Raw genomic sequence first — 16,871 nt, 5'->3', positions numbered from 1 at the left:
GACCTTAGAGCACATGTGCAGTGTGGGAGGGCAAATGAGATTATACAGAATGATAGTTTTAAAAAAAGATTTAAAAAGACAGCAATGAGCAGACAGAGGCAGGCCTTGATCAGAAAAGCAGATGGTCTGTCTACATGCACCTGGCCCCTTTGTCAGGTCATTTTATGTATTCCCTCAGTTTGGCTCCTTTTGGGTTCCCTTCTAAATATTGCTTGATAAGTTTCATGTTGTCCCACAGTACAGTGTGAATATCCACAGTCCTTGTATTTCTCTTGTTTTCACACTTACTAGCAATTAAAAAATCCAGACTGGCCTTCTCCTAAACTATGCCTGGAGTTTCTTAATAGCCCATCAGTCAGTGACTGGAGGCTTTTGGTCATCATTACTGTTTCTGTTACATCTGCCAAGTTTATGGCTCTTTTTGTTTATCTTTTCACATTTTACTTATTCCCCCTTTTTCTTTGCTTATTGCTTTCTGTTTATCTGCTTTACAATGAAAGGTCTTTGGTTGGATAACCTTAATGAAGCAGGTGCTCTTCCATATAACCTTATCTATAATCAGTGGATATATGGATGTTATAACTGAAAAATATACAGGGAAGTTAGGCTAAGCAGGTTATCACACCAAAGAAGAACAGGTGGAAAGCTTACCCTTGTCCTGGGCTCGCTGAGAAGGCTCCAAGAGGAGCGATCTCAAGATCCTGCCCTCGTCATACTCAGCTCTTCAATGGGGTCTAGGAGAGGTGCAGCCAGGCTCCACCCCTTCCAGTAGCACAAGAGCATTGCCTTCACCTGAGCTCCCAGGGCTGACTCATGGCTCGCCTCAGGTGCTCAATCAGAGGTTCAGGCTGTGATTCAGCAGTTCCCATACACCTTACAACCTTTTAGTATAATCTCCCGCAAGTCTTTTCCCCTGTGCCTCAGCAGCATTCTCAGAAAATCGTACTTTTGCAGGATTCTGCATGAAGGACAACAAGTGTTCCTGTAAACTGCTGTCTGTGTATTTTTACGTGGGAATTCTTTGACTCTGTCTTTTGTGGAAACTTAAGACTTTTCAGCCTTGTAGCCCTGCTGAGAGGGACCTAGGGGTTGTGGTGGATGAAGAACTGAACATGAGCCGGCAGCATGTACTTGCAGTGCAGAAGATCAGTGGTGTTCTAGATTCCATCAGGTGGCAAGCAGGGCAAGGGAGGTGATTGTCCCTCTCTATTCTGCCCTCACAAGGCCCCAGTTGGAGTACTGCGTCCAAATCTGGGGCCCCCAATGGAGGAAAGATGTGGAGCTTATTGGAGAGGATTCAGAGAAGGGCCATGAAGATGATTGGTGGGCTGGGTAGGCTGAAGAAGCTGGGCTTGTTCAGCCTGGAAAAGGGGGGGCTGCAGGGAGACCTCTTTACAGCCTTCCAATGTTTAAAGGAGTTAATAAACATGAGGGAAATCACACAGGTAAACAGGGGTAGGGAGGAGAAGTTTAAAACTAAGGGAAACAAGATTTAAATCAGATGTCAGGGGAAAGTTATTTTCTGAGAAAATGGTGAGGTGCTGGAACAGACTGCCCAGAGAAGTTGCGGATGCCCCATCCCCGGAGGTGGTAAAGGCCAGGCTGGATGGGGCCCTGGGTAATCTGATCTAATACTTGATCTAGCAGCTTGTTTTCCTGCCTGTGGTGGGGCATTGACGCTTGATGGTTCTTGAGATCCCTTCCAACCCTGGAAGGGGTTCTTGAGGTCTCTTCCAACCCAAGCTGTTCCACGATTCAGGCTCTCTGCTCTCCATTCACTTGCTCTTCAAATTGGCACTCAGTTATCTTTCTGTATTCTAAATTGTGAAGTATATTTTCTGTTAGTAATCAAATCTAAATAACCCTCATAAATTCTATTTAATTTACGTTAAATCTTACAGCTGTTTATTTCAATGCTTTGATTTTTTTTTTTTTTTTTTTTTTTTTTTTTTGTAAAAGTATATGCCAAAAGCAGGGAAACTTCGAACATCTTAATGTAAAGTGCATTATTTCTCTCTCTCTCCTTTTCCACATAAATGTGTTTGAGCTGAACAGTAACACCGAGTTTCTTCTACAGGAGATATTTATGAAATCACACGTTTTCTGTTCTTTTATTGCAAATAGGTACATGGCACCTGAAGTTTTAGATGATTCCATAAATATGAAACATTTTGAGTCATTCAAACGAGCAGACATCTATGCAATGGGATTAGTATTTTGGGAAATTGCTCGTCGATGTTCAATTGGTGGTATGTAGCAATCTTTACTTAAAATTCTGTCAAGTTTTGTAATTCACAGATCCTTGTGAGCAGAAGCTTAAGAAATTTTCTTGAAAAACACTGCAGTATGTTTCAGACTCTCTAATTGCTAATCCTGTAAATGATGTCTAGTTGATTCCACCTCTGCGTAAAATAATGAACCATAGCAGGTGAGGAATATGGGAAATAGTCCTGCCTGTATTGTTTTTTTTCTCTCTAAAACTTTTGATGTAAAGAGAAAGAGTAGAGTTAAATGCCCTTGAGATCAACACCGCAATTAAGGCCTAGACATCATGTGTTTAGATGTGTATAGTTTATTCAAAACGGCATGTTTCCAAAAAGGACTTCTTTGGATCAGCCTATGAAAGATTTGGCATAGCTTTCATCTCTTCCAAATACATACGTTTCAAAATCTGTTCAAAGGTAATGTAAAGGTATGTTTAAGGATGTTTGTTTAAAATGTTATTGTAGATCACAATGTAATGTTTTTTATAGAAATAAAAGTAGAAAAATAAAATGGCGCCAATAAGGACCGTAAGTAAAATTAGAGTGCATGTTTCAGTGTTAGGTAAAAATAAAAGATTTTTTTCAACCAATTACAGGAATCCATGAAGATTACCAGTTGCCATATTATGACCTAGTTCCTTCAGATCCTTCTGTTGAAGAAATGAAAAAAGTTGTTTGTGAGCAGAAGTTAAGGCCCAATATCCCAAACAGATGGCAGAGCTGTGAGGTATTGGCTAACCTCTATAAAGCTGTTTTATGAACACTGGAGTTTTTATTGATTTCAGCAGCTTGAAAGTTGTGCTTGTGGTAGAAGGGAGAAGGGTTGCCTCTGGGAAAACTTTCTTTCTTTCTAATCATCGTGGCTTTATTGAATGCTCTATAACTTTGATTATGCCTAAATATTTAATGAAGTCCTACAAAAGCGAATAGCTTATGTTCCACGAAGAATTCTAGTATTCCTTCCTGTGAAGCATAGGGGAAGCTAATATAAGTTACAGCTAGTATCAGTTACGTTGTCTGGGAAGTGTCATTGTGAATAAATAGCTTAATAGGAGGCTGTACAGCATCTGGCTAGGATACAGTTAATCTTCCTAGAATCACAGAATTACATCTTATCCAGAGTTGGAAGGGATCTGTAAGGATCATTGAGTCCAACTCCTGGCCCCACACAGCACCATCCAAAAATCAGACAGTATGACTGAGAGCATGTCCAGGCACTTCTTGACTCTAGCAGGCTCGGTGCCGTGACCACTTCGCTGGGGAGCCATTCCAGTACTCAGCCACCCTTGTGGTGAAGAACCTTTTCTTGACACCTAGCATGAAGCTGTTGCAGCTTCACAGTGTTCTTTCGGGTTTTGTTCAACAGAGAGATCAGCACCTGCCTCTCTGCTCCTCTCATGGAGAAGCTGTAGGCCACAATGAGGTCTCCTCTTCTCTGGACTGAACAAACCAAAGTACTTCAGGTGTTCCTGATAGGGTCTCCCCTCTGGACCCTTCATCATATTCCTAGCCCTCCTTTGGACACTGATAGTTTTATGTCCTTTTTGTACCATGGCACCAAAAACTGCACACAGTACTGAAGATGAGGCTGACCAGCTAGCAGTGCCGTGGTTCATGTACCCTGGGATACACTTGGCCCTTCTAGCTGCCTGAGCACAGTTAACTCAGCTGTGCCCCCATGGCTTGTAATTTGGTAGTGGACAAGAGGCTGGAAGGAAACACAGGACAAAAATACAAGTTAATCAGTGGGATATACCATAACACTCAGTGTCATGCTCAGCAGCTTAATTCTGGTCAGGCTGCTGTTGTTGCTTGGTGGCTGACCAGGTATTGCTCAGCTTATGGTGAGCAATGGCTTCTAAATTGTTTGGTTTTGTTGGATTTTTTTTTTTTTTAATTATTATTATTAGTAGTAGTAGTAAACTGTCTTCACCTCAGCTCATGTTTTCCTGCTTTTACCCTTTTGATTTTCTTTCTCCACTCCATGGTGAGTGAACAGGCAGCTCTGTGGATTGGGAGTCAGTTTCTTGTCAGGATTAACACACAGCTGAGGCAGTAAAAGCTTTTTTTGTTTGTTTTAATCAGGAAAAATGTACAGCTTCTCATTAGGTCTGTGCCAGTTGGTTTATACCTAGGCTGGCTAGTACATTTTTTAAAAAGCAGGCGTAGTTTCAACTCAGCATTCTGCCAGGACAACAGTACTGCTCGTCTTCAACAGTGCTGTCCTGCCTGATGTGAAGCCAGCCTGGAACTAAGTCAGGTGCCTTTTCCCTCTCGTTTGACAGAGGCATATCTTGCAGAATTTAGACTGACTCTGGAACGAGTTTGTTACGCTGGTAGCTACTGCTTGCCAGAGCATAGGAGAATAGCTGCAGGAAGCTAGAACAGGAGTAGGTTGATGTGATGTCCATTAGATGGAAGAGGTAACTGGGTTGTGGAATGTGTGAAGTTAATACACACATGAAGGCCTGAGAAAAAAGATTTGGCAACACAGTGCAGCTTGGAGAGAAAGGCAGTACACACCTACTGCTTTTAATGCTTCCATTCAAATCTTGCAAATCAACTAAGCAATTTCTTGTCATATAGCTCTGAGTGTAAAATCTGTGTATCTATCCTTTATTTCATCAATTTTTGTTCTTTCCATTGTGACTTGATAGTAGCATTTACAAATTTCAAAAAATAGGTTTTTGAGGGATAAAAAGGCTCCAAGTTTTCTGAATGTTATAAAGTTCAAATTCAATGGAAGTACCTGATTTTAAAAAAAAGTACTGAATTGCTGTATATTTAACTAACTCTTTGAAAAGCATTTAATGATTGAGAAAGTGTTTGGGTACATGCTCAGCTACAGAGCACTTCCATGCTAATATTGAGTGCCTTCTGGTTCTTTACTATTGCTTTTTACCTGGATTTAAAGCACAATTAGTATGTTTTTTTCTAATTCAGTACTTCAGGTTAGAAAATAGTTAAACAAGCTATTAAATTTTGTTACAGTATTTTTGCACATGCTGAATAATACCAGATCTCTTACTTACAGGAAAAAAAATCTTCAAGATTTGAGTGTTCTTATACAACATGCCAATGTAGTTCTAGTAATAGACTCCAGAAATATGTACTATAAGAGGCTAAGGCAGTACAGAGGTTTCATGGGAACAGAAATGCATGTAATAATTTGTTTCTTTTGCAGGCGTTACGAGTAATGGCAAAGATCATGCGGGAATGCTGGTATGCCAACGGAGCTGCTAGGCTAACAGCGTTGCGTATTAAGAAAACACTATCACAGCTTAGTCAACAGGAGGGGATAAAGATGTGATCCTGGATTTGCTACCAAAAACAAACACAAAAAAAACTGTAAAAATCCATACCTGCACCAGAGTGGCGTGTTAAGAAGGTTAATTGTTCTACCTCACTGGGGGAACAGAAGGATATTGCTGCCTTTTAATACTGCATAGGAACGTCACTTGTTAGGATTTCTGTGGATGTGCTGAGCAGTTGCTTTGGGTCCTTTCTGTGCACTATGAACCTTGTTCTGAGGTTACTTACAAAACATCGTGTAGACTAGTTTTGCTTTTATTGACCTATGATTTTTTTATTTGGAAAGTTCATAGCTGGTCTTAACTTCTAGTAAACTGTACTGAAAACAAGATCGCTTTTAAAATGGCAACGGTTCACTGTATTGTTCTAGAGTGCATTGAAGGCTGCTTCAGCGACGTTATTCCTGCCTGGTACATTGAGTATTCTGAACCACTGTTATAGTTCTTTGATTCAGATTTTGAATGTACTGTTGGAGTATGCTTTGCTGCCCATTAAGGTTGTATGTCTTTGGAATGCTTAATTTGCAAATTGACCTCATTCAGTAGTGGGGAACATAAATTATGCAACTATCTACATGATTACTGGTTTTTTTTTTTCCATATTTTCAGAACACTACATTGCCTTTAAAATAGATTGTATTATATCAGTAAGTGCTGCTTTTGAGTCTTTTCATGCATACCAGCAAGTGTACAGAGCCCATGGTACTTTTGATTTCCAAGAATGAACTGTTCCTTTCCCTAGGTAAGATTTAACTCGCACTCATTTCAGCAAGTGAGTGTGTAGTTTGTGGAAGACCTTGAATTTTACCAAAATCTAACTCTTTAAACTATTGTATGAGTCTCAAAACATGTAAACTGGTTAATTCATTGTCACACTTTGTAATTGCCAAGTCATGAGTCGTAATTTAAGCTTTATTTTATGTGGTAGTTCTGAAATCTTGAAGACCAACCTACTTCAGAAAAATAGCGTGAAAATTAAGATGATCTCAAGGAAGATTTTCCCCCTTCAAATTAAATAACGGAAGCATATATTCTGTGCAGTTCTGTGGAGTCTTTAGGCTTAAAAGCTAATAGTTGCAATTAAATGAGCGTGAAGTGTACTTGTAACTAGGGAGACTTATTTAGGCTTTTGTACAAGAAAGATAGAAGCTGCCTGTAAATCTTATGTGCATATTTTCTTTGTGCCACATACGAAGAAAGGGATGAGCTATAGAAACCAGTGAGCTGAAGGTCTTTAGATACAAATACCAGAAGACTCCATCAATGTTCTTCAGAAGAACAAAGCTTATGATGGTTTGTGTTGTCGTAAGGATACAGAAAAGCATGCCTGGCTTTAGTCAGACTTTGCCTGAGATTGTAGGGACATCACAGTATCTTCGCAGACTTGTTTAGAAATTGAATTCCTTCCTGCCCAACTTCTGAATGAGGGTAGGGAAACTTTTTAAAATTGTTCTTGCCAGGATATGTTTTACTTGCAGTGGTAGGAAGAGTGTGGTTGATCTTTGGCTGGTAATTAGTATATAAACTAACAATTAACCTTTCACTCTCCAGGAGTATTCTTGGCGAGCAACACACAGCAACCTTAATTCTGCTTTCTTTTTGTTTTTCAGCATATAGCTCCTGGAAGGCTTTTCATAGAGCTAGTAGGGATGGCAAGGTGATTTGCTAATGGTAGCATAGCTGAGATTGTGCCCCTTCGTCTGTGATGCACAATTGGTAACAGCAGTAAGATGGGCAGAGAGCCTAGTGAAAAGGCTGTGTATGTGGCAAAAGTCTTGGCCAAGGCTTAGCGTTAGGTAAGTCTTGAGCAGTGCCAAACTCTTAATGCTTGCTTGGAGATGGGTTTAAATGATGTGGAATTACAGACTGGCAGAGTTTGAGCTGCGTGTCACGCAATTCTTTCTTCAGCCACCACAGTGGATGAGTTTAGAGAACAGGACACAATGACAGAGAAGTTCTCAGTAGAAAACAGTTGGGTTGCAATGTTCGTACAACTGTCCCACCTGTGTGTTGTGTTTCTTTTTGGCACGCTGCTTTCAGGACGCTATCAGTCAGAGTTAAATCAAAATGACTTCACGTAGGGATTTTAAACTACCTTTATGCAAATGACCAAATGTAACCAGACTCTTCATTCTACTTATTTGACATGCCCCTTTAACGCATCCTGTAGGTGCAGAAAAATACTTACAGAAAACAAGTCAGCATCAGAGGAAGACTTACTATTTGCTCCATACTAATTTTAAAGACTTACTATCTAAATAATGTTAAATTTTGACATTTGTCATAGCTTTACCTGATTCCTTATCATAGATACAAATAGTATAGTTCATAATTTAGAAACATCATGCCATGGGAAGGACAGTCAATACTGTGTGACATTACAAATATTATTTTAGAACAACTATGTTGTTCATATTGGAATGCAGTACAGGAAAATTCTGAATGGATATGTATGTATCCTCAGTTCGGATACCACGACTTCATGCTGTGTTCTTTTACATTATAAAAACTGAACACCTTTTACAAAGGCTGTGTCTGTATATATTATGTAACTTTAAGTGTTACCTGTGCAAGATCATATCTTATATGTATGGACACAGGTACACATAAGTATTTTTTAAATTAAGATTTTATTATCACCGGATCTGCTCTTGGAAATCCAGGGGGACCAAAATATTTTAGCATTCAAAATACTAATTTTATATCATTTCAAGTATATACCAAAACAGTTTGAATACTGATGCAAATGTTTATTGTAAATATACGTACCTTATATGTTCACTTAAGTTTTATGGATTCAATCAATTTGATATTTTAGTAGCATTGGAAGCCTCGGCGATCAGTTGGATGCATACTGACATGTAGAATAAAGAGTGGGGAGAATTTTCTGATGCTGAAAAGCCCAAAATAATGCTTTTGGAATGCTGGAGTTCTTCAGGGACCTTCTAATGTTGAAAGCTGGAATTCTGAGATGTTTATCAAGCTGATTTTCCAGGCGTGATGATCTGCTGTCACCCTCCTGTGGTCTCACTTGTAATCCTGAGAAAGACTTTGTATATAAAAACATTGACTGTATGGGAACATGAAGGTGTCAAACAAATAAGAGGCTATATTATATTTTCAGTCATGGTTCTGCGTGTGATTGTCATGAATTCCAGCTTTTAGTTAGTTCCTTGTTTATACTGTTCCATTGAAACAATTGTATGGCGTTAATCATTTCATGTTTATAAAAAAAAAAATCACTATCAGTTGCTTTAAACTCTAATTACCTCTTAAAAGGCCAAGGTACATTTACCTCGTGTATATAATGCTTAATATTTTCAGAACGTTTTCCAGGTTTGCAGTTACATGTTTTTAGAATACGGCTAATCCTAAATTTTTAGCTTCAGTGGTACTAAATGTATTTTCCCGTGCCCCAAAACACTTTCATATTCCATATTTTCTTGTATTAGCAAGTCTGCTGCTGTGAGTGTAGCACCTACCCCTTTATGTAGCTGTGTGGATGGATACTGCCTTGTAAATTTTACTTCTTGGATGATAAATTTGATGATCCTGTACAGATCGCTGTCACTTTTTTAAACCTTAGAAAATTGTGCATTTCCCCTTACATTTCTGAAACTGTATTGTATTTTTAGAGTATACATTTCAGTGGATTGTAAATAGGATGACAGTAGAAGAGTGGATGCATATATTAGGTGCTAACACTACAACAGAGAGATTAAAGGAGTGAAAATGAGTGTATATATATATTTTTTCCATTTTTTCCCCTCAAAATGTTTGAATTGTCTTTTAGGGGAAGACATTACAGGTACGTTCTGAACTGGCAAAGAGTGGATTTACAGTGAGGTACCTGTGAATTCCTTTTCTCTGAAGAAATTTCTGCTGCCATGAAAATGATGAGAAGGGGTTTGCTGATGCTGAAGCAGTCCATCCCATGTATGCCATACAGATGATGATAATGTGCCCAGTCTTCCTTGTATCCTGTAATACGTTTTGGATAAATACAGTGTTGGTGTCTCTGATCTCTTAGCTAAAACAACGTGACTGGCTGTAAATTTTGCTGCTTTTTTATGTTTACATAGAAATAAGCTAGCATTTAAATGTATGTTTAAGAGGACTTTAAGACTTGAGCAGCTAACCTCAGTGCACTGCAGAATAGCCAGTAAAGTCAGCGTGTGTTGAATTTAACTGATACCACAACAGAAATTAAGATACCTTGCAGTTCTACAGCGCTACGTGCGCCTATTTTTATTAGAACTGTTCAGTTGGAAAAGGGCCTACAAAGGCCGTGTCCACCTGCCTGACCTCTCTAGGGCCATTATTCTCATAGCTCTTGAACATGGACAGGCGTGAGGCATCAGCACCTTGCTTGTAAGCCTGTTCCAGTGTTTGACCATGCTTGCAGAAAATAACACTTCTAATTCCCAGTCCTTTCCTTCCACAGCTGTGGGCTGTCCCCTTGCACTGTGAACAGTGGTATAATTGCCTCATTGGACTAGCTGGCTATGTTGGATTTAATGCACACCAAACTGTGGTTTTGCCCTCTTGGCTGCCAGGGCATCAGCACAGCTTCCAGTAAAATCTCTCCAAAGTAGGAATCCGTAAGGTGTCCAGAGAAAGTCAAAAGCCACATCAAAATGTGTTCTTTAAAAACTGTCACAGGAGATTAAAAAATACATATATATATTTGGCTGAAAACATGCCTCTATGCTGTAAGCTGCCGAAGGAAGGCCTAGCACTACAAACTACTAAAATGCAGTAAAATTCAAGGTCCCACTCATAAATCTGCTGGCAGAGGAAAGATATGGCTTCTAAATAGTATAATGGTGTTGCCATCTACCAAGCTTAATTTTATCAAATATGGACTTCTAAATCTTATCTTGAAGTTGAAATCACGTTATAAAAATACACTTGATAGCGAGCAGTTGTTCTTCTGGCAGATGATTTTTAATCTTGAGAAATACAGACTTGTATGATCATTTATATATATATATATATTTTTACATTGCTGCAAGGACTTGACAAAACGTACATGGTCTTTCTGGGTCTGCCCTTTGGTTTATGCATAGTTCAAAAAAAACCCAAAAACAACTGTAAGCTGATAATCTGTGATCAGGAAACATCTGTGAGGCTGTTTTAAGATAATTTAAGAGGAGCTGCTGAATGCATGAGTTCTGCATTCTGTCTTACACAAGTCATTCAGCAGAGTTGGGGTTTGCTATCGAAGTTGAAGGTGGAAAAAATGTCTTGGGAAAATTTGAGGGCATTTTCTGGTTTAGAAATCAAAACCTGCTAGTGTGATGAGGTAGGATGATGAATGTGTGTGCCACTACTTCTTACACTGTTCTATTACAGATCTATGCACTGAGAGGCCCCCAAAATGTCCAGTTCTCGTCATGCTGCAGATCAGGTGTCTCTTCCTCTTTTTTTGGCACTGTCCTAAAAAAAGAAAGAACTATAGATAAGTTCCCTACATTTAAAAATGAGTCAAATTAATTGAGCCCAGTATAGGAAGTGTTCTTGCTTAAGGTAGGCTGAACACAAGTTGTTATTTCAATCACTGTGGGTGGTGAGTGAGTGTAAAGGTCTCGTAACTAAAAAAAAGAAAAACCATAATAAAGGCTTATTTACAAGACTTAGTGCTATCTCTAAAGAAGAAGAACACCACCATGTTTGAAATAATTTAGCACGAAACACTGTACAAACCTAATGGTGGTTGTTGTGATTTCTCAGACTTCTTTGGAAGATTGAGTAAATTCATCTCCCTTCAAAGTTCTGTATGTGGTCTTAGAATAGTGGAAAAAATCCCCTAAGTAGAAAAACATGTAGAACCCAAGGTAAATGTACACTTTCTGTTTGAATATGATGACTTCTAAAATTTGTAATGACCAAGCCAAGTCAAGGACAATTTTTCCTTGACAAAAAAAGCCAACAACAACATAAACAGCTCTGCCCTATTTTATTATCTTCTATGCATTGGAATGCAGCATGTGACCAGCCAAAATGTTGATGGGTCATAACTGGATCACTGCTTGCTAATGTAGTTATATATCATTTAAAGTGGTATTAGTTAACCAAATAATGACTGGTCCAAACCACTGGAAAATAAATAGTCACCTGAAACTTTAGAGGGGTGCACGATCATCTTGGAAGGTTCTGGAGTGCTAAGAGGATTAGGCAGAAAAGAGCAAACAGGGCCTGCAAAATGGAGAAATGAAGCACTGGAGGGGACAGGACAAAAAGGGATGTGTATGGAGTTCATTGTAAGTTCAAAAATAAAAAAATATACTGGAATGAGAGCAATGGGAAAAGAAGATCATCTAATGTTTATTGAGGAGGAGAAAAATGATACTTTTTATTCTAGCTTGCTCGGTAGATCTGAGCTTCTTCAGTTGAAGTATTAACCTATTTGTTTCTAAGGATACTGTTGGCTTTTAATGACTGGTGGTTTGTTGCTGCTAGAGAAAGGATGCAGGCAGTTCCCACTCAAAGCACAAGTTCAGCAAGAACGGTAGGAAAGATGTCAGTCTCAGTAATTTGTAATGGCATCCTTTCTCAAGCAGCTTGATTCAAAATGTCTTTGTTTGCTAAACAGAGGGTGACGGTTGCATAATGAATCTAAGATCAAATCCTAGCAAAGCTAGTATGGGTTTTTAAAAAAATAACTTACCAACAATCTGACATCAAGGCATCAACACATCACCCCGAGGAGGTGATGCAACCAGATGCAAGTGTGCGGTCTTCCATCTGGGCAAGAACAAGTCCAGGCACCAGTACAGGCTGGGGACTGACCTGCTGGATGCAGCACAGGGGAAAGGGACCTGGGGGTCCTGTGGACAGCAGGATGACCACGAGCCAGCACTGTGCCCTTGTGGCCAAGAAGGCCAACGGCACCGGGGTGTATTAGAAGGGCTGTGGTTAGTAGGTCCAGAGAGGTCCTGCTCCGCTCTACTGTGCCCTGGTGAGAACGCATCTGGAGTGTTGTGTCAGTTCAAGGACAGGGAACTGCTGGAGAGAGCCCAGCACAGAGCCACAAGACGATTAAGGGCGTGGAGCAGCTCCCTTACGAGAGGCTGAGGGAGCTGGGTCTCCAGTTTGGAGGAGAATGAGGGGTGTCCTCGTTAATGTTTGTAAGTATGTAAAGGTGAGTGTCAGGAGGATGGAGCCAGGCTCTTCTCAGTGACATCCAGTGATGGGACAAGGGGCAGTGGGTGCAAGCTGGGACACAGCAGGTTCCACAAAAATATGAGGAAAAAACTTCACGATGAGGGTAACTGAATACTGGAACAGGCGGCCGAGGGAAGTTGTGGGGTCATCTTATCTGGAGGCATTCAAAACCCACCTGGACACATTCTTGTGACACAGTTCTTGTGTCTTGAACCTAGGTGTTCCTGCTCCAGCAGGGGGTTGGACTAGACGATCTTTTGAGGAGTCTCCCTGGATGAATCCTGACATTCAGGAAGTATGAGCTACAAGTCCTAGCAACGTGATTGTGATTGTGGGCCTGACATGTAGTACCTGGGCAGAAGTGACATTGACTTGACAATTTTTCACAAAGAAAACTTAGTGAAACTTGAAGAATTAATGGAAGCTGATCCTCAAGCAAAGTTGTTCATGCCAGGCCTACTAAAAGCAAAGAGAGGGTATTTAAAGTCAGAGATGATCACAGAGAAAATAAGAATGTAGAAAAGCTGGCCGTCATTAGGTGTTGCTTAAGCACAACGTGATATAGGCTGATGGCTTTGTACCCAGACAGTGAAATCAAGGAGGAAAAATCAAGGCAGAAAGAAAGAAGCAAAACTGTATGTACAACAGTTCTCATGCCATCTGTGCACATGAAGAGGTGCTAGACAGAAATTTGCTGATGTATCTTATTTCAAAGGCAATGTTGAAGATAATGCAAGCACTGTCAGTACTCTTATTTTTCTTTCATACAGAAAATCAAAACAGAATTACTTTGTTTTCACATGGCTTTTGGGAAAAAAAAAAAAGTGACCCTAAGACATGGATCATTGTAATCTGAGCAGCTAGAACATCAAGACAGGGAGAAAACACAGATCTTCATTAAAGAAAAGAGTGAAATTGCAATCACTCAAGGAAAACGTGCTTCGTAGGTAGAAGGAAAATGATTCTTTTCATACATCAGCCATCTCTACTATAAAGGACATAAAGCAAACTGAAAAATACTGATGTGATGAAGTATGTTTTTATTGTAAAGTAGCAGAGAAATTATTTCTGATTATTCCATGCTGCAAAAGTCATGTTGCTTATGGAAGCCAGAAAAAATAGCAAGCTTTGGCTTGCTAGTCTATGATGAGGCTGATTCCTTGCTTTCACAAAAAAGCAACTGACAGCTTTATCTTGTAGCAAGTTGTAACTTCCTGTTGATAATTGCAGTCCCTGTGTTAGTCTCCCACTGCCATTTCATTCAGTTACTCAGAATATGATCATTATTAATATATATAGTGCAGCTACACAGCACATTTGAAGCAAAGTAGCATATCAGAAGATGCAGATGTGAAGACCGTATCTGTATGTTGGACAGTGACTGCAGTCGGGAAGATTTGAGCATTGCTGTTTCCAGACTGCACCACAGTAACAGTGGTGTTGGTCACAGATGTCAGAGAGAACATTATAACCAAAACAATTTTTTCTGTTGATCACTTTGTAAGCTTGGCTTAAAAGGTGCAAAACAGGAATCTCATAATGGTTTGAGCCATGACTGTTCAACCTTTTGGCTTGCTGGGCTGCACTGAGTGAAGAGGAATTATTTTGGGCCACATATAAAGTATGTATTGTAGCTGACGTATGAGGGCTGTTCTGAAGTAATGCATCCTATTCTGTTATGTTGGCCCACCATGTCAGAAGCAGATGTTGGCAGTAGAGGTGAAACTCCCTGCAAATATCTCACATTTTACTGCTGTACCAGGGAGGGCACCAGAGGGGCAGTCTGACAAAAAGGCATCTGGCATGGAAGTCCATATGAAGCCAAAGGTGTGTTGCTGAATTCCTCCCCAGGAATCACTTTACCTGCTAAGGGGATCCTGGTCAGGTCAAATATCTTTCAGTAAAAATGTATGTTTTGACCAGTAATACAAAAGGACTACCCAAGAATCTTCACTTAGTGCTGAAGAAGGCTTCAACATAAAATCTAAAGTTCAATCTTCTTAATTTTTCATCTTTTTTTTTAAGCTAAGGAAGCTGGATTAAATACCACACGTAACAAAATACAATGAACTAACCAAGCTACTCCAGAAAACAAAGTAGCTGAATGACCAGGATTTTTTATGTTCTAAGAAACAAGGATATAGCATATAGAATAAAATATTCATTTTCTCTTCACCGTTAAGAGGAACAGCAAAAAGAAAGATACTGTTGCAGAAAGTTTTCTGTTTTATCACTAGACTTAGTATACTGGCAGGTTACCTTCTGACAACAATCTGTTTTACACCACAGCATTTGATTAGTTCAAACCCCAGGATTCCACTTCTCTCTGTTGAGCCCTGGGTAGGAATTGATTTGAAATGGGTTCTGTTTTTATAAGGTCTACTTGGATGGTTTAACTGAAAAACAGTACCATGCAGATAAACATACAAAGTCTAAGGGAAAAAGTACTTGGTCTCTAGAATCAAGCAGGTTAAACAACCTGTTTTAAGAACTTGAGCTGTTACTACTGAAAATCAAATTGTAAAAGGTTTGTGTAATTTCCAAGATGAGCTTTTGCTTCCTCAGAAGTGAAGGAATTACTTTCAGCGGTTTTGTCTATTTCTTCTGGACCTGCTAGAGTGTCTTGGTATGAATACCCAGAACCACTAGCTTACCAGAAGTACCAGCATCTTTCTTCTGCCTTTTTGCTTGTGGAATAGTTAATTATCATTTTGCATATTTGCAAAATAATTTTGCACTTAAAAAGCATTCAGGGAAAATAGTCTGCACAGCAAACAGCATTCACCCACATGTTGAACTGAGACAAATTAAACCACTTAGCATAACTAGGGCAAAGCGTATCAAATTCATTCAGGCCTCCTTGTATTTCAGTGAAACCGAAGCAGAGTAAAAATTCGGCTTTTTGGCTGATGCTGCTTTTGGATCTGCTGCTATCTAGTGGACCCCTGGTGAATTATAAGGACGTATATAAGAAGTAGCAGAAGTTAACCTTGGGTTTAGGGGGAAGAGCCCAGCTGTTCAACTTGCATGCAAGCACAGTTATATATTGGCAGCAAAAGAATGAAAGAAAAAAAAAAAAAAAGGACATTTTTTTCTACGGTCAGACTACACTGGCTGCTTTTCATGAATTCACATTTAGAGCAACAACTTTAATTTGACTTCAAATTAAATTGTAACTAAGTGTAGTGTTACTTCTTTTGGCTTTGCTCCATAAAGACGTAATACGATTTAATTACTCTATAGGTGATGGCCAGGATATAAAACTTACATTTCACTGCAGTGTTTTTTGGCATTGCCTCGCTGCTTTCTTTTTTGGGACCTTTTATAATTTGGATACTGGAGCTAAAGAGTATTCAGCTGCTACAGATTCTCGGGGCTGTAAAAATCATGGAGTCATGATAAGCTTGGTGGTTTTTCAGATTGTCTTTGGAGGAAGAAGTCCATTGGGATGACAGGCTGGGGACAGGGTAAAAGCAGAACAAACAGCATCTTGCAAACCATGTTTTTAAGACTCCCGTTTTTCTATTGCCTGAGTCTGACTCAGAATGGCCATGGCACTTAGCCAACAACCATCCAAAGTCTGCCTACTCAACTTTGAAACAGTCGGGATTCTCTGAGACAAAGTAGTTAACAGTTACGAACTGAGCAGTAACTTAAATCTGCTTTGGATAACTTCGATTTAATTTCTCATGTTTTCTATATATATATGAAGCTTGATCGTCACAGAAAAAAAGAAAAAAAAACATACGGCTGCAGTCTTTCCTTACTTGTCTCCATGGGCTGAATCTCCACGGGTTATCTTCCATCCGCCGCGGCCGGGAACTGGAGCGCAGGGAGGGATGCTCGTGAAGAGCCTGAAGGACGGAAGAGCAAAAGCAGCAGCAACCAGCAGGGCGCTTCCGGCTGTTTCCTAGAATTGCAGCCCACAGAGAGCTGCGGCCGGTGCTTGGCTCCCGCTAGGGCCGAGCCCACGCTCCGCAGTAGCTCCAGCCCGCCGGGTCGCTTCGCGACAGACCGCGCGAACCCCGGCCGCTCGTCGGAATGTCCGCGGCCGTCCAGGCGGCGGGGCGGGGCCCGGCGGGGGAACTGCAGCCAATGGGGACCGCCGGCGTCACAGCCCGCCCGTCGG

General features: G+C 40.1%; 1 protein-coding gene and 1 long non-coding RNA gene across 4 annotated transcripts in view; one reads left to right on the top strand and one right to left on the bottom strand.

Annotated features, from left to right (window-relative positions):
• The window catches only part of TGFBR1 (transforming growth factor beta receptor 1), a 32,226-nt gene extending 22,910 nt beyond the window's left edge, over positions 1–9,316 (top strand). For both annotated transcript variants that reach the window (XM_042833467.1, XM_042833474.1), the window contains exons 7-9: positions 2,125–2,249; positions 2,861–2,991; positions 5,449–9,316. In XM_042833467.1, coding sequence (XP_042689401.1) covers positions 2,125–2,249; positions 2,861–2,991; positions 5,449–5,574 — 382 coding nt within the window. In that variant the 3' untranslated portion in view covers positions 5,575–9,316. The remainder of the gene's footprint in view (positions 1–2,124; positions 2,250–2,860; positions 2,992–5,448) is intronic.
• LOC122168300 lies at positions 4,204–16,727 on the bottom strand. 2 transcript variants are annotated; one of them, XR_006171229.1, is made up of 3 exons: positions 16,510–16,727; positions 10,916–11,014; positions 4,204–9,556 (listed from the first exon to the last, which is right to left on the bottom strand). It is a non-coding gene; the product is annotated as an uncharacterized LOC122168300 (long non-coding RNA). The 2 variants fall into 2 exon arrangements; XR_006171228.1 differs by lacking the exon at positions 4,204–9,556 and having other exon boundaries at positions 10,504–11,014.
• Between the last annotated feature and the right edge of the window lie 144 nt (positions 16,728–16,871).

This window comes from Centrocercus urophasianus, unplaced genomic scaffold (assembly GCF_019232065.1).
Source record: "Centrocercus urophasianus isolate 14NV4802_14NV808 unplaced genomic scaffold, USGS_Curo_1.0 seq_11, whole genome shotgun sequence".
Taxonomy (NCBI): Eukaryota; Metazoa; Chordata; class Aves; order Galliformes; family Phasianidae; genus Centrocercus; species Centrocercus urophasianus.
This window is presented reverse-complemented; position numbering and strand designations above follow the sequence as displayed.